Here is a 20,661-nt window from a genome sequence, read left to right as displayed (position 1 = left end):
TCGATTGAATGGGCAACTTATATATAATGCATTGCCGGGTGTGTACAGCAGATATGTCTGTGAACTACGGCATTCACAGACATATCTGATCTGCTGTGCAGCACATCAGATGGCCGACATATCTTTGAAATATATCGCCCAACTGCTGGAGTGTACCGCCTGTACATGCTGCAGCACCCGGCGGTGATTGACAGTTCAACTGGGCGGGCGATTTAAATGCCCACCCATTTGAATGCAGCACATTGGGCAGACAAATTGGTAAGTGTGTATACACTTACCAATCGTCAGGTCAGCCGACCCGTCAACCTAGTGTGTACCCAGCTTAACAGAAGCTTTTACTGATCTTTTTAAGATCTAGAAAACCTTTTTATGCCACATAAGCAAATCGAACCAGTTTATCCAGATATGTATGAGGATTAGAGATGTCTATTCTGTTTGTGTTGTTTATTAGCATTAGGTGTTTGATGTTTTATTTGCCTTTTATCTTCCCTTTACTGTGAATTTACTTATTGCTGAACACTTGCGCCTTCAGCAGATCAGAATAATTATTGAAATCTGCATAATAGTGTGCTCATTTGCCTTGTCTATACAGAATTATCTTCATTTGTACAACAATGCCCTGATTGAGATCTGATATTCGTTGCCACACAACTGAGTTTCAATTAATGACAAAAATGTCAGGGAACACTTTGATTTATAATAAGGAGTTTTCAGAGACATATTGACCCTCTACATTTAGGACAAAGGATCTCTTTTTACATTCACATACGTGATATATTCAGAGAGAGGAAAAGAGAGCATAATTAAATAATTAAAACAAAACAAAACTCTATTTTAATGTAATAAATAGAACCATGAACTCCAGTTTGCAGTGTATGTACATTTGTCTTACTCATTGAAAACCTGACTACAATTTAAGGGTCTTTAGGGGATAATGATCCAACATTTGAGTTTAATTACCATGAAACATTTTAGAAGTAAGAATCAAAAACTTTCAGATGTGTGATGTTTAATACACTTATACCTCCTTTTCCACCACAATCCCGGGTCCAGCCCCCGTTTACAGCACAGGGATATTTCCGGGGCTTATCTCTGCCGGCGCTTGGAGATAACATTATCTCCAAGTGCCAGGAAATGCTGCTCTCCCTATGCTGTGAATGGGACCAGGGTCGCATGACCCGGTATACCCGTTTCCACTGAGCCTTACCCGGGTGTTACCTGCGTAAAACCCTGCTTTGAGGCCTGGGAAGAAATGTGGCGGTGGAAAAGCTCAGCTCATCGCGATGGTGAAGGCACTTTCAGGGGCCACTAGTTTCACTAATTTTCCTTTGCATCCCATAGAATATTTGGGTGATTTTCTAATGTAATGAGCACAGCCAGACATGACGGTGTTGCCTGGCGGCTTATCACCATGAATATAATTCTTCGCTATTACATTGAAACTTGTAAACTGGGAAAGTGTACTGTTAATAAAATCATGGACACCAAATGAGAATAAAAAAATAAAATAAAAATAAAAGCAACCAGTGTGGTTCAATAGTATTGGGGGTGATTAGGGAAAAGACAGGGTTTACATTATTTAATGTAGAAGGCACTGACAATTCATTATGGAAATGCAAAGAATGTAGCAAAATAAATATTAAAAAATGGGATTAACAGTGATTACAGATGAAACCTGAATTGCTAAAAATAGCACATTTAATCCCAAAATGTTTTTCAACTACAGGAAAAATAAAAATGAATAATAATAAGTAATTAGTAATAAATGATAACCTATGAAGTATAAATGTAAAATATAAAGATGAACTCTTTTTACATTTTATTTTTGGTCTGTATTCACCAAGTAGGAGAGAGGAAATAAAAGTCCAAGGTTGTGATGAAATAGCCTATGTCCACTGTTAGATGTTAGTTATCTGACATAGAAGGATATGCAGTTTTGCCTATACAATATTCAGCGCCAAGCCCATATGGCATCTGCTGGTGTTCAAAAGGTATGAAATTCACTTGATAGATTATGGATTCCTTTGTATCTAGGTCAGTGCCCCAAGACTGTCAGAGGCAGATTTGGAAGCAGTATAATAGTGGAATTTAGGAATAAAAGTTTCCAAAAAAGCTCCTTGGCAGTGACCTAATAAATATTTATAAACGTATCTGAGCTAAATACAAATTGATTTGTATAATGAACATTTTGCAGCGAGGACCACTCAGAAGACCACAGTCAGTTGTGAATGGAATAGAAGTCATCATCTTTCTGTAAGGGTGTCTACATTATGGGAGCACATTCTGTTACATTTAAAATGTTTTGGATTATTTTCTTATTATAAATGTTGTCTGTAGCTAAACTTTGAGGTGATGGATCCAGGGAATAGTTATTTAAAAGAGATAGATAGGACCATATATTTTTGCAATGCTACTATGACTCATTTATAGCAATGGTGCAGGCTGATAAATGTTTCATATATGTTTTATGTGTTTCATATATGTACAAAAGTGTACATTATCAAGGTCTGAAGGTCGAATTTTCCTTATGCAGTGTGTGTACACTGACCAACAAGGGTATTATATGGTTTATCCAACTGGTGATTCTGGTTTATCTTAATGAGGTACAATTTTATACATAAAACAAAATCTAAATACATAGGGAGGTATTCAATTAGCCACAGGGTTTACCCCACGACTAATTGCCGGTAAAAATCCTGGCGCCGCTAGGAATGGCTATTCAATTAAATAGCCCTTTTTTACGGCACCCAAAAATCTGGATTCAGGCGCAAAAACCTACAGATTCCGTGTGAACTGCAGAATCAATGGCTTTTTTTTCCGCAAGCATTTTTTAAAATTTTGTTGTTTGTTTTTACGCAGACCTTACCTCGCAGCTCCATGAGCTGTAAGGTTCTGTCCGACTGTGTGGTTATCCCCAGTAATTGAATACCTCCAGCGCAGTAATTAACGGTGGGGTAAACCCTGCCACTTATTGAATACCCCCTCTAGTGTTCATTCTACCACCCTGCACCTATCACAAGGCGTGCCGTTCCTCTTTCCTACCTAGGGTGTCGCCCTCTGCTCTGGTGCTTCTAGCACACTCTGGTCTAGTTTGTTGCCTCAGCTGAGTATGCCTAGTAGCACCAGAGCAGAGAGCAATAAGACTTGCGACAGGTGCAGGGTGATAGAATGAACACTAAATACAGCTAGACACTGGTTTTTACAATACAAATTCTTTACTTTTCTACCTACTCACACTCTGCTGCCGCTATAGTGGAAAATCCAATTTCTGAGTGTAATATAGGAATATAGCAAAATGTATGAAGTTATAACTTGTCTGTTATTGAAAAGTTGTAATTGCATAAATTAACTTATTGTAAATTAAAAATTTGTACATAAACTTATAAAAATCTGGCAACTATGATGTCACCTGCTTCTATAATTATAGAAATTAGCTGTTGTTACTGCATATTGTTGTGTATATATCCACAATGGAGTAATAATTCTAGTAATATTGTTGCAAAACATACTGATGGCATTGGTTACAGAAGGATTTCTAAACTTCTGAATGTTCCAGTGAGCACTGTTGGGGCCATAATCCAGAAGTGGAAAGAACATCGTTTCACCATAAACCGGTCACAACCAGGTGCTCCTCGCAAGATTTCTGACAGAGGAGTGAAAAGAATTATCAGAAGAGTTGCCCAAGAGCCAAGGACCACTTTGTGGAGAGCTTCAGAAAGACCTGGAATTAGCAGGTACAATTGTTTCAAAGAAAACCATAAGTAATGCACTCAACCACAATGGCCTGTATGCACGCTCACCACGCAAGACTCCATTGCTGAAGATAAAGCATGTTGAAGCTCGTTTAAAGTTTGCTGCACAACAATTGGACAAGCTTGTGAAATACTCAGAGAATATAGTCTGGTCACATAAGACCAAAATTGGATGCCATAATACACACCATGTTTGGAGGAGAAATGGCACTGCACATCACCCCAAAAAACATCTTACCAACAGTGAAGTTTGGAGGTGGAAACATCATAGTGTGGGGCTGTTTTTCAGCATAAGGTCCTGGCATACTTCATGTGGTTGAAGGAAGGATGAATGGAAACATTTACAGAGACGTTCTTGATAAAAAAAATTCTGCTGCCATCTACCAAGATGCTGAAGATGAAATGAGGGTGGACATTTCAGCAAGACAATGATCAGAAACACACAGCCAAGGACACTCTCAATTGGTTTCAGAGAGAGAAAATAAAGCTGCTAGAATGGCCCAGCCAATCACCTGACTTGAATCCAATTGAAAAGTTTTGGAAAGAACTAAAGATCATAGGGCCTGATTCAGACCCACTCGCGAGCGGCTGTCCGCTCGCAAGTGGGTCGATGTTATGGACTGAGCATGCGCACGACGGAGGGAGCTCCGTCGTGCGCATGCGCCAGACGCGACGAGCGAAGGAAAGTCCTTCGCTCGTTGTGTCCGATCAAAGGGGGCGTGCTGTCAATGTTGATTGACAGCACGCCCCCTTTGGTGGGCGTGCCGGGGGCGTGCCTCCCTGAGGGGGGCGTTCCCACGGGAACGCCTCCCGTCAAAAGCCGGCCCACTGACATCACTAGTGATGTCAGTGGGAGTGATTTTGGCTCTGATAGAGCCAAAATCACTCCGGAGCTTGCGGTTGAAAACCTCAACCGCAGGCTCCGGCTCGCAATTTCGATGGTCGCGATGGTCTCGACCATCGCGGCCATCACAATGCACGCTCGTATAGCCTGTGGGTGGTGACCCACAGCTATACGAGCGTCCAGGAGGAAGCTCCATGAAAATGGAGCCCGGCCCTCATTCAGAGCGTGCGCTCTGCTCAGAGCGTACGGCTCTGAATGAGGGCCATAGTTCATAGAAGAGGCCCACGGAACCTTCAAGATTTGAAGACTGTTTGTGTGGAAGAATGGGCCAAAATCACACCTGAGCAATTCTTGTGACTAGTTTCTCCATACAGGAGGCGTACGAAGTATTAAATACATTTCAGTAAGCGTGTTCAATACTTTTTTCCCTGTGTCATTTCACATTATTACACATAACTTAATTTATGGACATCTATGGTTTCATTTCTTTGCATGTGTGGATTGCATGGGCTGTTGCTGACATGTGGTGAAAATGTCATTACAATAGCCCCATTACAAATATATTTACTGAGAAAAATGTTGTGTTCAATACTCATTTTACCCACTGTATATATCTAGGTTGATCTATAGTCTTTTAATGTTACTACATGTATTATGCAGCAAGACCTCATTGACAGAGCTAAGCCCATTGTGGTGGGCAGTATTAAAAAAACAAAACAAAAAACATTTGGTAGCTTGAATATAAAGCATTGTATTGTACAATGTATAGACTAGTTACAGTATACAAACTAAGCCATATCGTATAAGGGGTGATGTACAAATAAAGCCCTTCAGTGGTCAGAAAGTAACCCATGATACCCATTGCATTACCTAGCATACAAAAGTCAAGTCATCTCTGGTTACAATTTTAGAAAGCTGAATACTTGGAGTCATGTATATCATACTGTGTCATGTCTGTGCTAGTTACTATGCTGTGTTAAATATCTGCAAAGTATAAACCCAATGAGTCTGCCACAGTGATCTTGGAGGAAAATAATTAACTGCACAGAAACATGGGCTTTGTCGTGAAATAGATGTCAGTGGGTCATCTTCTGCAAATATTCCTATCTAGCTACTGTATAGTTTCCATCATTGGCATAATTAGGGACTTACTAAATAATATGATCACTGACCTGTTATTGCTGTCTTCATAACACTTTACATTATATCTAAGACAAAAGAATTATGGAGTAGCACTGTACAAGCTTGTCTTCATAAGATGTATGTGAACATCTGCCTCCACTCAGGACACCTGTCGGGAATGGAAGTCAAGGCACAGTAAAAGACACAATGTGCACATTGCTAACAGATGTAAAATACACAGTTACTCCTCTGTTGTCCATGCCATCTGTTTTCATATACTTATGTTTTGATTTATAGGTCAAAAATCTGTATCCCATACTTAAAAAAAAGTAAAGTGGCCCATATTCTAAACCTCAGCCCTCCGCTGAATCTGAACCCAGTCTGGTTCAAGAATCACTGTGGTAAGTTACAGAGATTATTATTACTACTGTAGTATTGGCAAAGTAGATCGTTTTAGTTCTCCCAGGCTTTCGTGGCACGGAAATGACTTGAGGACCTCTGACTCTTTGTATGGTATACAGCTGCAATCATGTACATATGCCAATGTGCCCCTTGAATATGTCTCTTTACAAAGTGCTGTAGTTTCCTTTCAGACTTGTCAAGTGCTTACTCATTCGTGCAGGTGGATGGGCCAACCTAGAGTTAGTAACTGTTTAGTCTGTGAGGACATCCTCATATATTGCCTGCGAAAAGGATATCCGCTTGTCTACACCCATCTTACATGTACAGTACATGTGTAGCAATCTGTACATTAGTATACAATATGAAAATGCACATGTGTTTTGTGTTTCAGCATACACCATTGCAAAATATGGAATGTCCATGTGTGTTCTTGGGATGGCTGAAGAATTTAAAGGAGAAATTGCTGTCAATGCCTTGTGGCCAAAAACAGGTGACCTGCCCTTCTTGGTAATGCCATTTACTGCCAGATATATCCGATCATTTCATATTATCACTTAAGATCTGTGATGCAGTTATGTTGATAACTGTGCTTCTTTTCCTGTCTTTCCATTCAACACATCGTACAGTTGCTAAAAGTAATCTTCGAATCAATCAACCTTGCTATTATTACTCCATTTTAAATGTCATAATATGAAGACGTGTCCCAGTATGTCCATCAAACTGTGCATCTAAGAGAACAGCCTATTATATAACACTTCATTCTGTCACACAAAAAACTGAAGCATGATACAGTTTGAAAAGCAAAGCTATTAACACTTCTAAGTTTAAATATAGTCTATAAATATCTCAATCTCACATATACCTACAGTACTTTCTTATATGAATGATGTAAACTTTTTAAAATGGTCGACCCTGAGCAGCAGGAAGCTTATGACCCATAATAATTGAATTGAGATAGTCCTTTGCTTTCTCATCACATGTCAAATTCAAATGTGAGTAACATCTGATAATCTGGATCCTCTTTAAAGGTTATTACTATTTTTTAATAATGCATACATGGAATTTCACATTCAGACGATGACTATAAGCCGAGGAGACCAGCTTGCAAAGGCTTATATTCTAGAGAGGTTCAGCATCCATAACACACAAAAACAAAGCCCAAATATAATTCTATACTGCCTCACCCTTTTCTTTGTTAGAAGAGATCTGTTTGTTAAAAAAAATTGTATCAGCCACCTACCCCAGAGAAGTGGGTGTGGCAAATCATTATCTGCGATTTGTGGCTGTTGCGCACATCGCGGGTAATTATGGTAGAGCAACATTAGTCCTTTTATTGCGCACCTGCGGTTACTCCGTATTTGTGGTTTTCAGATCAGACGGCAAACTTGTAAAAAGTGCCGAGTGCTGTATCTGCAGGCCAGGGCAACCACCTGTCTCTGTAAAATAGGTTGTCTGGCAAAGGTGAATGTTGTAGAGGGTCATTCCATGGTAACTCACTTTACAAAGTGACATGGAAAACAATCAGCAATTCCTGAGTACAGTTTTTACAACATAACCTGTCCTTATTTTATTAATTAATTTCACATAAATTACTTTTGCTGTTTGGCAGTGGCGTAACTAGGATATTGTTTGGAGCCCAGGGCAAGTTAAAAAAGAGAGCCCTCGCAAGTATGTGGGCGTGGCCACTGAAAAATTTGGGCTTGTCAACATGACACACCACTGTCTCTAGTCACTCTGGGAACATTCTTTTCCATTCCATATGCCCCTCTTGCAATGCCCACTGTAGTAGTGCTCCCTTATGCAGTGCCCCTTATACAATGTCCCCCTATGCAGTGCCTCCAGTAGGGGTCCCCCCTATACAGTGCCCCTTATACAGTAGCATGCACAAAAAAAACAAACCCAATACTCACCTGAATCCCTGCGCCTGCCACCGTCCGTTCCTCCGTCCTCACGCTCGGCACTATAGGAGAGATGTCATGACGTCTCACCCATCAAGAGTGAGCTCCAGGCTGGCTTCGGTTGTGGGTGCAACAGCCAATGAGAGTCTGTCTAACTGTCATTGGCTGCTAAAACACACACCACCGCCTGGTAGTACGAGTGTACCACCCAGCGGCGTGTGCTTGTTTTACTGTGTAGTCTGTACACTAACTGAAACCAGTGTCCTGGACTGCACCTGGCACACACACACACACCCCTTCCTCTATGACTGCGCCAAGGGCGTGTGCCCAGGCTGACCACTACCCCCCCTTCCCCCCTAGTTATGGCACTGGCTGTTGATAGCCATGCATATACTTGCTATGTCACTTAGTAACATGAGTTACCATGGAATGACCCTACCCGTGATAGCTTGCAGGGCAGCCTTCAGCTGCAGAAACTTGTCAGTGTCCAAATATAAATGGACCAAACTGTATCCATCTAATCATGTGATTTAGAATTCGGGCCCAATATTTTGGTATGTTTTCAGAGAATGAGCACTATTTTTTCCACTACAGGTATACATACAGCTGCAATGGATATGTTGGGAGGATCTGGTATGGAGAAGCAGTGCAGGACTGTTGACATCATGGCTGATGCTGCATACTCTATTCTGACCAAGCCAAAGAGCTACACTGGAAATTTTGTCATTGATGAGGAGCTTTTGAAAACTGAGGGAATTAAGGACTTTGATGTCTATGCTGTATCTCCAGGTGTTTATTCTAATGAGCTCTGTCATTTTTATTTTACAAATTAGTGGGGAGTATGTTTTTACTTATAAACTGCAAATGACAATACATAATTCCCATTGATTTATAAATGTAGAGATTTTGCCTTGGGTATAGGTAATAGCTGAAAGATTTAAGTTCAAGGAAGATGTCCTTAAACCACTGAAATTGCTAGTTAAATAGAATACATTGTTACAATACAATGTTACATACCCATATAGGTAAAAGAAGCCTAAATACTATGTAAAGGTATAGCAACAATGCATATTGTGTGAAAACATTTTTCTATTCTTTATTGTTTAGGGCATCCCCTGCTTCCGGACTTCTTTATAGATGAGAATCCAGATGATGTCATTCGCAAAATGGAGGAGCAAGGTAGGTGGTTAGATCAGAGTCATTTAAGCTATGAAAGGTACTTGAAAATTAAATGGAAATGTTTTGATTCATTCATAGAGCATCTGTGTCTTTATGGAGGAAACTCTAAAAACAAGCTTGGACTCAGTATATTGCAGACCGCAGGTTATTTTATTTCTAGCATTGTCCAGAGTGGGTGTCCAAAAAGTCTTGCTACGTATTCTGTATAAATAGAAACATTCCTCTGCCTTTATTTAAATGCCCTTAGTGCACATATTCTATATAATCTGATTGGATCACCTGGTTTTCCTGTACTGCATCTGGGTTTCAGAAATAATTTAAAAACATTGTATTAGTAATCATCAGTTATTATTGGTATTTATAAATTGTTGCCTTTTGTATTAGTATTGTGAAAGTTTACACCACAAAAGTAGCTTTCTTGTGATCAGCGACACAGATTTTGGTGCAAAACATAGGTATCCCTAGCTAATCCAGAAAACAAATTGGCTTTAATTATAAACACTGGTAAATAAAAAAATGAGTTTAAAGAAGACCATAAACCTCACTAACTTCTCTTTTGTATATCAAATGAGCATCTACGGTAGGCTGCTCATCAGTTTCACTAAAATGTCATAACAGGACACCCTGCTATCTCCAACTGGCTACTCTAGCAGTCTCTCCTCCTGTCTGCGGAAACCTGCTCTTGGGGCCGATCGCCTGTCTGTCCCTAATTTTTCCGTCTGGACATGTAACGTTTTTCAGGCGTCTCTTGCTTCCACCAGGGCACACCAAAGCTCCACACTGATTTCTATACTTCGCTCCAGATGTGTGCTGTCAGACAAGTTTATGATGCAGTTGAGAAAAATGCCAAACTCCAGGGTCTGACAGATTGCAAACTAGCACAACTAGCCTGCAGTTGTCATAGTGTTTATTAACAGTTTATTTATTAACAGTTTCTTGTAGAGCGCAACATATTCTGTTGCGCTTCACAATTGGATACACTAATAGAACAAAACTGGGTAATAACAGAAAAATATTTTTTTTTATTGAACATGTTAGTTACGCTATAGAATTTATTTATTTGTTTTAGCGGTTTACATATGTATTTCTTTTTGTATTATGGATGTAGGTGGTTCTGTTGCTTTTAAGAGTGGAGAACAGGCAACATCAAAAGCTAAAAGTCCAGTAGAAGATACATTTAATGTTATTGGAAGATCTATCAACGAAGACACTGTAAAGTCTGTTAAAGGAATCTACCAGTTTGTACTTTCAGGTAGTGATCGTCGATCTGTCGGGGAATCAGCAAAATTCTTCACGTTAACAATCCCCGATTTGCTGATCATGATCATGTTTTGATTTATTAACGCCAAATCGGGGGAATCCAGCATGTTGGATTTCACCAATGCCCCGACCCCTGGCATGTGGGGATTGGGTAATTGGCCCGGTCCATCGCTGATGTAGGGGGTCCTTTAGGCTAAAATAAGTAAAAACTGATGTCCGCATTCTGGTGTCGACATGGTAAATGTTGACATTTTACCCATGTCGACCTAATTGTATGTTGACATTCGTTATTGACCATGTCAACATTCTGACTGTTGACAATTCATACCACACTCTGCCTTGCAAAACATCTGCTCCGTAATGGAGTAAAGCTAAGAGGAACTGCTATATATGGAAAGACCACTTATATTGTAAATTAACATTTTCATAGTTTGTATATAGTTTCTTCAATTGTCATGTTTTTACAGAACAATGGAAAAGCAGTGTCTACAGTCATTTTTTGGTGGATGTGAAGGAATGTATATATTTTTTTTCTTCTTCAGGGTCCATAGGGTCCACAGAATCTACCTTGGGGTATGTAGTGGAAACTATCCATTGCACCAAACAGCTCTAGCTTTGCAGCTCCCAGCATGCATCGGTCCTCCTCCCTATATACCCTGCTCCCAGCCACAGGCATTCAGTTTTTTGGTTTGGTGCGCGGCAAGTATCCAGACTCATCCGTAATAACAGCGGGACTGCCTAGGCAGTCCCAGGCTTTTTTTTTCTTTCATGATTTACTTAGCTACCCAGTTTAGCAGTATCAGGCGCCGTAAAAGATGCAGGTACTGCGACTCCTACTACCTCCGCCGGGGCCGAAAACGCCAGTATCGCTTTAGGCCCTGAGGTTCTCGGCGGGTTCTCAGCGTGCCTTAGCTAGCGCCTGTGCTGAGGTCCGGAGTGCATGTCTGGTACGGAGATGACAGGTAAGTGCGCAGCAGTCCTAGCATCCGGTGTAGGAGATGCATTGGTGCAGCTGCGGGTGAAAGCCTTGTGTGACGTGTTCTCACTAAGGCGGCTGGGGCCATATTGTCTGTCGCCCGGGGACGGGTGGTAAGGCGCACTAGAGTGCACTAGTCAACGTCTTGCTACTGTGAGGTCAGCGTACCCGGCCATCAAAATCGCAGCCATGGAGAGCTAGCTCCCCGGCCGCTCCTCCCCCAAACCAGAAGCAACTTCCGGAGTTTAGTGTCTGGTTTGCTTTATTTGACCACCTTGTGGTGAGACGCTTGCAGATCGCGTTTGTGTGTGTACTGCTGTTGCGGTTGGTCTCAGAGGTCGGTCTGTCTCTCTGTATATCTCTCTTGGGCTTGGTATATAGCACTCTATATCCTACCATTATCCCTCCGGGGCTGGTCAGTTGATTCAGAGTACCATTTGCAATAGCAATTGTGCGTATTTATGCATTGTATGTGACTTTAATGCTAGCTGCTGTATTGTACTGTCTTTTTGTTCCAAACTGTCAGGTGTACCTGTCACTGTTTCTACTCATCCCTCTGAAAGGTGTAGGGGGTTTCATTGATAGGGGTCACATTGCATTTACGCTGTACACCTTATACCATTTACGCATTTGTCATGTCTAAAGGTGTAGGTGAGAAGGATGATATGCCAGTACTCAGATCATGTGTGTCTTGCTTGGAAGGCCTATCTGAGCAGGATGTTAATCTGGATGGGTTGTGTAGCCTTTGTTGTAAGCAGCTACCTGTTCAAGCCAGTACATCTAGAGCTCCAGCGCTAGAACCACCCGAGTGGTATCAGGTTTTGTCGCACTTGGTGGACAAAGTCGCAGAAGCGTGTGTTCCGGCTGCGGTATTTTCCCAGACTATGGGGTATTCACAGCAGTTGCATCCTTCTATGGATATGCCCCCCATGAATTCCTGTTGGATTAATTCTACTGCTCACTCTAGTCACAGTACGCCGCTGTCTACAGCTCCTCAGCAGCTAGATAGACAAGTGGCGGCAAAGCAGGGGCATAAGAGGTTCCTATAAGTTGCCTCATGATAACCCTGACTCCTCTTCAGATTCTGACTCTGAGTTCTGGGTTTTACTCAATAGAGAAGACCATCAGTCTCTGGTGGATGTCCCCTCTCTGGTGAGAGCGGTTAGTTCGGTCCTCAGTATAGAGGAAGAGGAGGCCCCACCGACGGCCAAATTGGTCTTTAGGCGTCAAAAGGTGGCTAAGGAATATTTTCCTCAGCCTGAACAACTGACAAATCTTATGTCTGAGGCATGGAGTACTCCTATGAAGCATTTTCATGCTACAAGGAATATAACCAGGGCATTGGAGGCGGCTCTCTTTGAACCTTTGGATACGGTGGACGTAAGATGGTTGACAGCTAAGACACATTTTCTCCTCGCTATTGCCTCGGCTCGTAGAGTGTCTGACTTGGCAGCGCTGTCATGTCGCTCTCCATATTTGATTTTCCATCAAAATAGAGCTGTCCTCCGTACTAAGGCGGGTTACCTTCCAAAGGTGGTTTCCCGTTTCCATATAAATGAGGAGATTGTAGTTCTGGCCTTTCAGTCTTCAGACCTGTCTACAGATGAAGCTTCCCTGGATGCGGTTCGAGCTCTTAGTATTTACGTGGATAGTACCAGCTCCATCAGGAAATCAGACTCGTTGTTTGTGTTATATGAGTTTCACAAACTAGGCTGGCCAGCAAACAAACAGACGTTGGCTCGCTGGCTGCGTATGACTATTTCTCAGGTCTATACACAGACTGGTCTCCCTGTTCCTAACAATATTATAGATATTTTTGTCTTGAAATTTACTACTGTTATTTTTTATAATTAAAACCATGGCATAACATGTGTAAAACCAAGCATTACCTGCTGAGGAAGACATTCTACTCTGTCTGTCGGACCGTCGTGGGCGGTTAGACATGGCACCTCGGCTGAACAGCTGTGCAAGGCTGCCACTTGGTCTTCCGTCAATATACGTTTAACAAATTCTATGCATTTGATATGTTTGCCTCCCAGGATGCTTCCTTTGGGCTGCGGATTCTCCTCTCTGCGCAGGAGCCAAGGTAGATTCTGTGGACCCTATGGACCCTGAAGAAGAAAATCAGAGTTATGGTATAATATACCTTAGATAACGCCTTTTCTTCGAGGCCCATTGGGGCAACAGAGCACCCTCCCTGATGCACCTGGCCTCAGTTGGGATCTGTTCTTTTTGTTTGTTGTTTTTTCCATATCACTGATTCCCTCTTCGTATGTTGAGTGTTTCTTGTGTGCGATGTACTTCCTTCTCCACTATCTGTCTCTTGCTGTTGGGCTTGTTTACAAACTGAATGCCTGTGGCTGGGAGCGGGGTATATAGGGAGGAGGACCGATGCATGCTGGGAGCTGCAAAGCTAGAGCTGTTTGGTGCAGTGGATCGTTTCCACTACATACCCCAAGGCAAATTCTGTGAACCCTATGGACCTCGAAGAAAAGGAGTTATCTAAGGTATGTTATACCATAACTCTGATTATTTACAAATATCACTACTTAACAATTTTTATCTACTTTTTAGGAATATTTCCATAATATTCCTCACAGGGTTCTTTTTATCCTTTTTTTTTTTTTTTTTTTTAAATTTTAGTTTTTATTGAAACACTGTAAAAAAAAAAAAGTTACAATGTCAAAGTTACATTTAGTAACAAAAAAAAATTCTCAGTGAAAATGCATAGAATATCACAATAGTAATACATATTCAAATTGAAGCTTACAAAATATCACGAATTAAATCATCATACAATACAAAACTGATAACCCCGGTAGAAACCCCAGATATTCAAAGAAAAGTGGTGGTAGGAGTCACGGGACAGGGCAGAGAATCTTTTATCCTTTTGACTCTCATAAACTGGGGTAATAGAGGTCAATAAAAAGTGGTGCTTGTATAATCAGCCATTTATACTGTAGCAAACAAAACCGCATATATGTGGTCACCAGCTCTGCATGTAGCATGCTATGGTTTATTTAAATAAACAATTGGAAACTACTTGAATTATTTTTTGTAGCATGTGAAGTAAGTTTTTCAACAAAACTGCTCTCATCGCACAGCAAATAATTGTGGTTCAGATGGTTGAGCGATAGGAGTGATACTTACCTTTTGAACCCTGAATAAATTATATATTTTTTTTCTGGTAGACTCTGTCTTTAAATGTATTTTGGGTAACTGCTTTGTTTGCCGTACTTAGGTGCAGAAGAAGGTACTTGGTATCTGGACCTGAAGAATGACAAGGGAGGTGTTGGAAAAGGAGAGTCGCCTGTGAAAGCTAATGTGGTGATGAGTATGGATAGTGAGGATTTTGTGAAGATGTTTACAGGTCAGTTAATAGCACAATGTTTGCTCTGAGCCCTACAAAATCTAATACATGCCAAGCAAATCAGGACTTAGGGGCCTATGTATTAATAAAGTGAAAGACTTCCCCAGGGAAAGCTGACACTGCGCATGTGCACAGCGTCCGCTTCCGGGACTGGCCGAGGGCTGCGAGAGAGCGATCGAAAGATCTCTCTCCTGCCCTTGAAACACCCATAGGCAAACAGTAGTATACACCATCTGAAGATGGTGTAATCTACCGGTGCTAAGCTCCGAAAAGCTTTGCTTTTTGGAGTTTAGTACATAGGGGTCAGATCGTAGTCCCCATTGATAATAATGGGGACAGCGACCTTAAGTGCTAATTAGTAGCAATACATAAAATTATGCAGAAACTGCAGTTTCTGCATAATTTTATGTAAAAAATGGCTTGATACATAGGCCCCTTACTCTCTTTAACTTCATAGTATAGTGATATTGAAATATATAAAGCTCAGAGAAAGCTAAATACACATCAGAGCAATGATAAAAGCATATCTGTTTAAAATATTTTCTTCTTGTTCATTAGGTTTTTTTTTTGTTTATGATCATAATATATTATAATATAATGGTATTCTACTCTGGTTTACAGGGAAACTGAAGCCTACAATGGCGTTCATGGGTGGAAAACTGAAAATTAAAGGGGATATGGCCCTGGCAATGAAATTGGAAGCACTAATGGGCCGGATGAATTCTAAGTTGTGACAGCATTCATGCCCCCAGCTATATATAGTCAATGTAATCACAATTCTTAATCCTAGAGCAGCAATCTACATGGCCACAGATGGCAACTATAGATGGACAGCCCATTTAATGGGAGTATGCTCTAAATTAATTTTCTAAATACATTGTTAAATACTGTAATAATAAAGTACCTGAATGTAGCCATTGTACTTTATAATTTTGTGTTAAACGAGTCTGCAGTGATGCCATTGGCAAAATGAACATGTGGGGCCTAATGTAATAGAGTGAGAGATTTCAAAATGTGAGCATTTTCTCACTTTTTAAACTCTGCCAATGTAATAGAGTCAGAGAACATGCAAATCCGCATTTTTTTAGACTCTCACAATTTAAACGCTCATCCAGATGTTTTCCCATTTTGAAGATAAAACTCAACCAATGTGAGAGTTTACTGCTAAACTCTCACCCTATTACATTTGGCCCGTGGAATCATTGACTGGCTCTATGGTCTAACAATGAATGCTGTTTTACTAGCAATAATGATTTCTGAATTACACAAACATCACTACTAACCTGCTTTTTATTTGTTTCCCAATCTTGTGTGACAATTACTACTTTTTCATGACACGGTTATAAACTTTTGAAGACTCAAGAAACAATAAAACATTGTTTTATATACACTCCAAACCCTAGAAAATATTCAGTATAATTTGGTCTTTAGTGATTCTGGGCTTGATTCAGCAAGGAGCGCAGTTGCGTATACGCACGCAATCGTTAGTTTAATTCGCACTGCGCATGTGTAAGCATTGCAGTGCACAAACTAGCAATTGCGATGGGAACTGCGTCTGCAGGGGCTACGCAGACCCAGATCAGAGTGATTGACCGGAAGTGCTGTTTGTGGGTGGTGACGGGGGGGTGGTTGGGCGAACGCAGACTTGCCAGTGCGTTTTTAACGCCGCTGCATGGGAGTGCATAAATTAGCCACTGCATTACATGACTTCTCCTGAGGTTTCATAGCAAGTAAGCAATTCCTGAGTGAGGTCTGGGCTTCATTAACTGTGCGTACGGGTCCAATGTTACTGATGTTTGCTATGTTGCCCTAGTATACGGATGTGAGTAAGGGGAAGTTAGCGTCCATATGTCAGGCTGCATACGCAATGTGAATGCACACATTTAAATAGCACCGCTGATATTAGCAATGCAGTTATGTGCGTATAAGCAGAATAGCGTTCCTTGCTGAATCAGGCCCTCTGTTTTCATTCAGAACAGTTATGCTGGGCATACACTGACAGATAACTTGTGTCAGACCGACTGCCATTTTATCTGACACCCTGCAGATATCATGCCATATATGTATATGTAGATATCTGGGTGTCTTGAAGGATATATTCCCCATTCTATCCAGGCCGTGACACTGCCCAATGCAGCCGACTTGTAACTTCAAAATATCTCAACTGACCTGGTGGATGATCCAGCATGCCCGACTGATATTTTCAGATCGGGTACGCACATACAGAGTACAATTATATGATATTGGGCGAATAACACAGATAATTGTGTAGTATATGCCCAGCATACTGTAAGTATACAAAATAGAACTAATGTAAACTGTCATAATTCACATCACAGTTCTGTGATATGATCAATGACACTCATAGATGTTTTATAACGTGGGTGCCACATTACCCACATCCCACTTAAAGGATGAGCTTGTCAGCGCTAATATGATTATGAATATAAGATCATTGTCCATATTAAGAATTGTTTATCTTAAGAAGCTCTTAATCAGTTAAGTTAAATATGAATAGTACAGTGTATACAGTATTCTTATGGTATACATGTATCTAGCTATTAAACATGGTCACACAAGTGTGCGCAGGAGTTTTGTTCTCATTGTCATAAATGTGCAGTGCTCAGTGGAACAAGTTCAGTAATGCAGGGGTCAGGCTCAGTTACCTGAATATGCTATGCTATGCTCACCAGCCGAATAATTTTCGATCCTGAATGATGATAAACACAGTTTCGTTCTTTATAGCAATTGTTGGCGGGAGCCCAACTTTATAACCAACAACTGGGCTGATACAGAGTAGCACGCAAGTAATGCGGCCCATAATCCCCAATACTCTTGATGAGCGGCAATTTCTCGGGGCATCAGCCATATTGTACACGTTAAAAATCCCAGACGCACCGATTCCGATCATTTTTTGGTCAGAATCGGAGAATCTAGATTGTCCAACATGTTGTATTTTCAATCATCCGACCAAGGCATTGGCAGAACAGAGAATTGCCCCAATTCATTGCTGATGTATGGGCCCGCTAATATTCTTGTAATTTTTAAGTCTCCATGTGTTCTGTAGCCAAGCATTCACAACTGTAAGCAACTACAGGCGAGTCAGAGTTGTACACAGTTGCATCTCCTTTTGCTGCTGAATGGCTGTAACTTGGTGGCAACAAGAGCGTACACAGACTTATGTGTCATGGGAGTGTGGGCAGAATGGTGGCGTATGCAGAAATCTCTCTAATTTTGCCTAGATCTCTTGCTCCAAGTGTAGGGCTGGTGCAAAAGTGGGCTTTTAATGTTGACAACTACTTCCACAAGCATATGAATAGGAGTAGTGCAGTCACATAGATGTGGGCAACACTGCATATTGGCAAATATCTGCATTTAGTTCTATACACGTAGTTACAGAATGCAATTGCAACCAACTTGCATGCAACTCTGCAGCTTCTCCAACATCTACATCATCTTATGATGGAATAGTAAGTGGCCAGTGAAATGAAACCAGTAAAATCATAGATTTGGATATCAACAGTATATTAATATAGGTGTAATCATGCTTCTAAGTATCTGTATAAGCAGCAAAAATTATTTAAAAGTGAATTTTCAGCAGGTGTGTAACATGGAACTAAATATAGTACATGATAACAATTGTATTGAAATTTAAATGGTTGATGGGTACTTCCAAATAGGTGTCCCCTGTCTGGAGTCCCAGATGCTGATACATAAAGCCAGTTTTCCTGTAATACAGATCCTGCATGCTCATTTTTTTAAGTGACATTAAATGGAGGCGAAGAGAGAGTGCAAGCAATGGGACCAATCACTAGCCGCAATCGGTCTGTGGCTGTAATTAGGGGCGTGCGAGCGGTTCAATTCACTAACAGCCAGCAGGCATAATAATGTCTTCTGAACGTCTTCCTAAAATGTCTGTCAATGGTAGTTTCAATTTAACTGATGCAGTCTCTATCGTATTTAAATTCATAATACAGGACCGATTTAATAAATTATTCACATTTTATTAAGTGCCCAATATTATAGGTTTTATAGTTAAAAACAAAATAAATATAAAGAAAATCATTAAAAGAAAGTACATAATTAGAAACCGGAGCAGAGGTCATAAATATGCTTTAAGGACATCTCAAGCCCAGTCAAAATGATAACGAACACCAATGCTGAGAATGGTAAACTAATGACGTGTATTTTTATGGAATTAGAAAAAAGAAAATACTTTTACTCACTGGCAAATACCATGATGTTCTTTCACAGTGGGTGTTCCTTTCTCTCTGCTTTCTACATGGTCCATATATAGAGTTTAAAACTCCAGCCCATAACACAAATGTCTTTTTTGTAATTTTTTGCACCAGTTTATAAGGTTATGTCTTGGATTAGCACATAAAAAGAATGTTTCCATTTAATGTGGTTCTTTTACCTAACGGTAATCGGGCATGATCTTATGCTTTCAACAAAGTATATATTAGTAGCGGATCTGCGGGTGTGTACACGCGATATGTCTGTGAATGACGTTGTTCAGACATATCAGGTCACCCCTGCAGCACAGCCGATGCGGATATATCATGCAGAGCTTGGTCGGCCACAATGTATTTTAAGTGTGTACCCAGCTTTACTATCATGACTTGGGTAGGAATAAATAAATGTCATTATTTATTTAAATAATTTTATAATTTTTCCATTCTTCAAGGGAGTGACCAAAAAAATCATATAGATAGAAATTAATGTGGTGTTTTTACTGTAAGTGGACTTGCAAAATGGTAACATGCAGCACTTCCCAAATGTGAAATCGGGCAAGCCACCTACGCATGAGCACAGGAGCCAAATAGGTCCAAAACTCAGCTACTCTAAAAGCAGAGAAAAGGTAAAGGTGTTTTGCTGGATCTTCATATGAGAAGTCAAAATTAAGTTCCCTTTCATTTTATATGGGAACAAGTCTGGCTAGTATGTAAGCCATACATGGATAAAAAAACATAACGTGTAAAACCATGGCATAACATGTGTAAAACCAAGCATTACCTGCTGAGGAAGAGCCCAAGGGGCTCGAAACGCGTTAAGCTGCAGACTACTACAAACAGCAGGAGACATACGCCCTTTACCAACAGTGCCTGTGAGACACTGTGGACAAATCCGGATTGCCCACAGTGCATTCCAATGGTGAACTTTCATCCAGGATCTGGTACGCAGGACACTGGGCTTTCTTTTGCTGCTTGATTTTTTTAATGCATCTATTTGCTAATTTTTATTACGTTGTATTGTGACGTTTTTCACTCTTTTGTTAGTCAGTGTTGACCTAATAAATGCCCTTACCTGTTTACTGTATTACACTATATTGTTTCTTTTCTCCATTTATGTATATGAAATGTGAAAACCATGAGAGAAGTAATTGGTTTTTATTCCTATATTGACCTAGTGCCACTGGTTTTACACATGTTATGTTTTTAGTATTCACGTGTTATTTGGGTTTTAAGGTGACCTGGGCTGCTTTTCCAGCTGCGCTAGGGTGAGGTATTTATTATCTTTATACATGGATAAAGTTTATTGCATTCCCATTATACATGTATAGCAAAGGTTGCAGAGTCTATTGTGTAAAGGCCTATCCATTAGCAGATGTTTTTCTGAAAGACAAATGATATCGTTCAGCACAGCCACCGGAATTTTCAATAGATATCTGTCATGTACATGACAGATTTTTGCAAAAGATGAACGATATTGCATGACATCATTCAGGGAGTGGATTTTTTTTCTCTCCAGTGCTTTGTAGCTGCTGTTAATATCGTTCGTTGTTCACGCATATAAATTGCCAGATATTTCTAATATCTGGCAGCGATATGCGATAACTGACCAACATGTTGGAGAGA

The 20,661-nt window shown here is 40.5% G+C and overlaps 1 protein-coding gene across 3 annotated transcripts in view; it reads left to right on the top strand.

Annotated features, from left to right (window-relative positions):
• The window catches only part of HSDL2 (hydroxysteroid dehydrogenase like 2), a 38,884-nt gene extending 21,499 nt beyond the window's left edge, over window positions 1-17,385 (top strand). For all 3 annotated transcript variants that reach the window (XM_088460053.1, XM_088460054.1, XM_088460055.1), the window contains exons 6-12: window positions 6,016-6,119; window positions 6,512-6,610; window positions 8,613-8,807; window positions 9,126-9,197; window positions 10,306-10,449; window positions 14,675-14,803; window positions 15,425-17,385. In XM_088460053.1, coding sequence (XP_088316179.1) covers window positions 6,016-6,119; window positions 6,512-6,610; window positions 8,613-8,807; window positions 9,126-9,197; window positions 10,306-10,449; window positions 14,675-14,803; window positions 15,425-15,537 — 856 coding nt within the window. In that variant the 3' untranslated portion in view covers window positions 15,538-17,385. The remainder of the gene's footprint in view (window positions 1-6,015; window positions 6,120-6,511; window positions 6,611-8,612; window positions 8,808-9,125; window positions 9,198-10,305; window positions 10,450-14,674; window positions 14,804-15,424) is intronic.
• Window positions 17,386-20,661: the final 3,276 nt, after the last annotated feature.

Source organism: Taudactylus pleione, unplaced genomic scaffold (genome assembly GCF_031769625.1).
Source record: "Taudactylus pleione unplaced genomic scaffold, aTauple2 ptg000967l, whole genome shotgun sequence".
Classification (NCBI taxonomy): Eukaryota; Metazoa; Chordata; class Amphibia; order Anura; family Myobatrachidae; genus Taudactylus; species Taudactylus pleione.
This window is presented reverse-complemented; position numbering and strand designations above follow the sequence as displayed.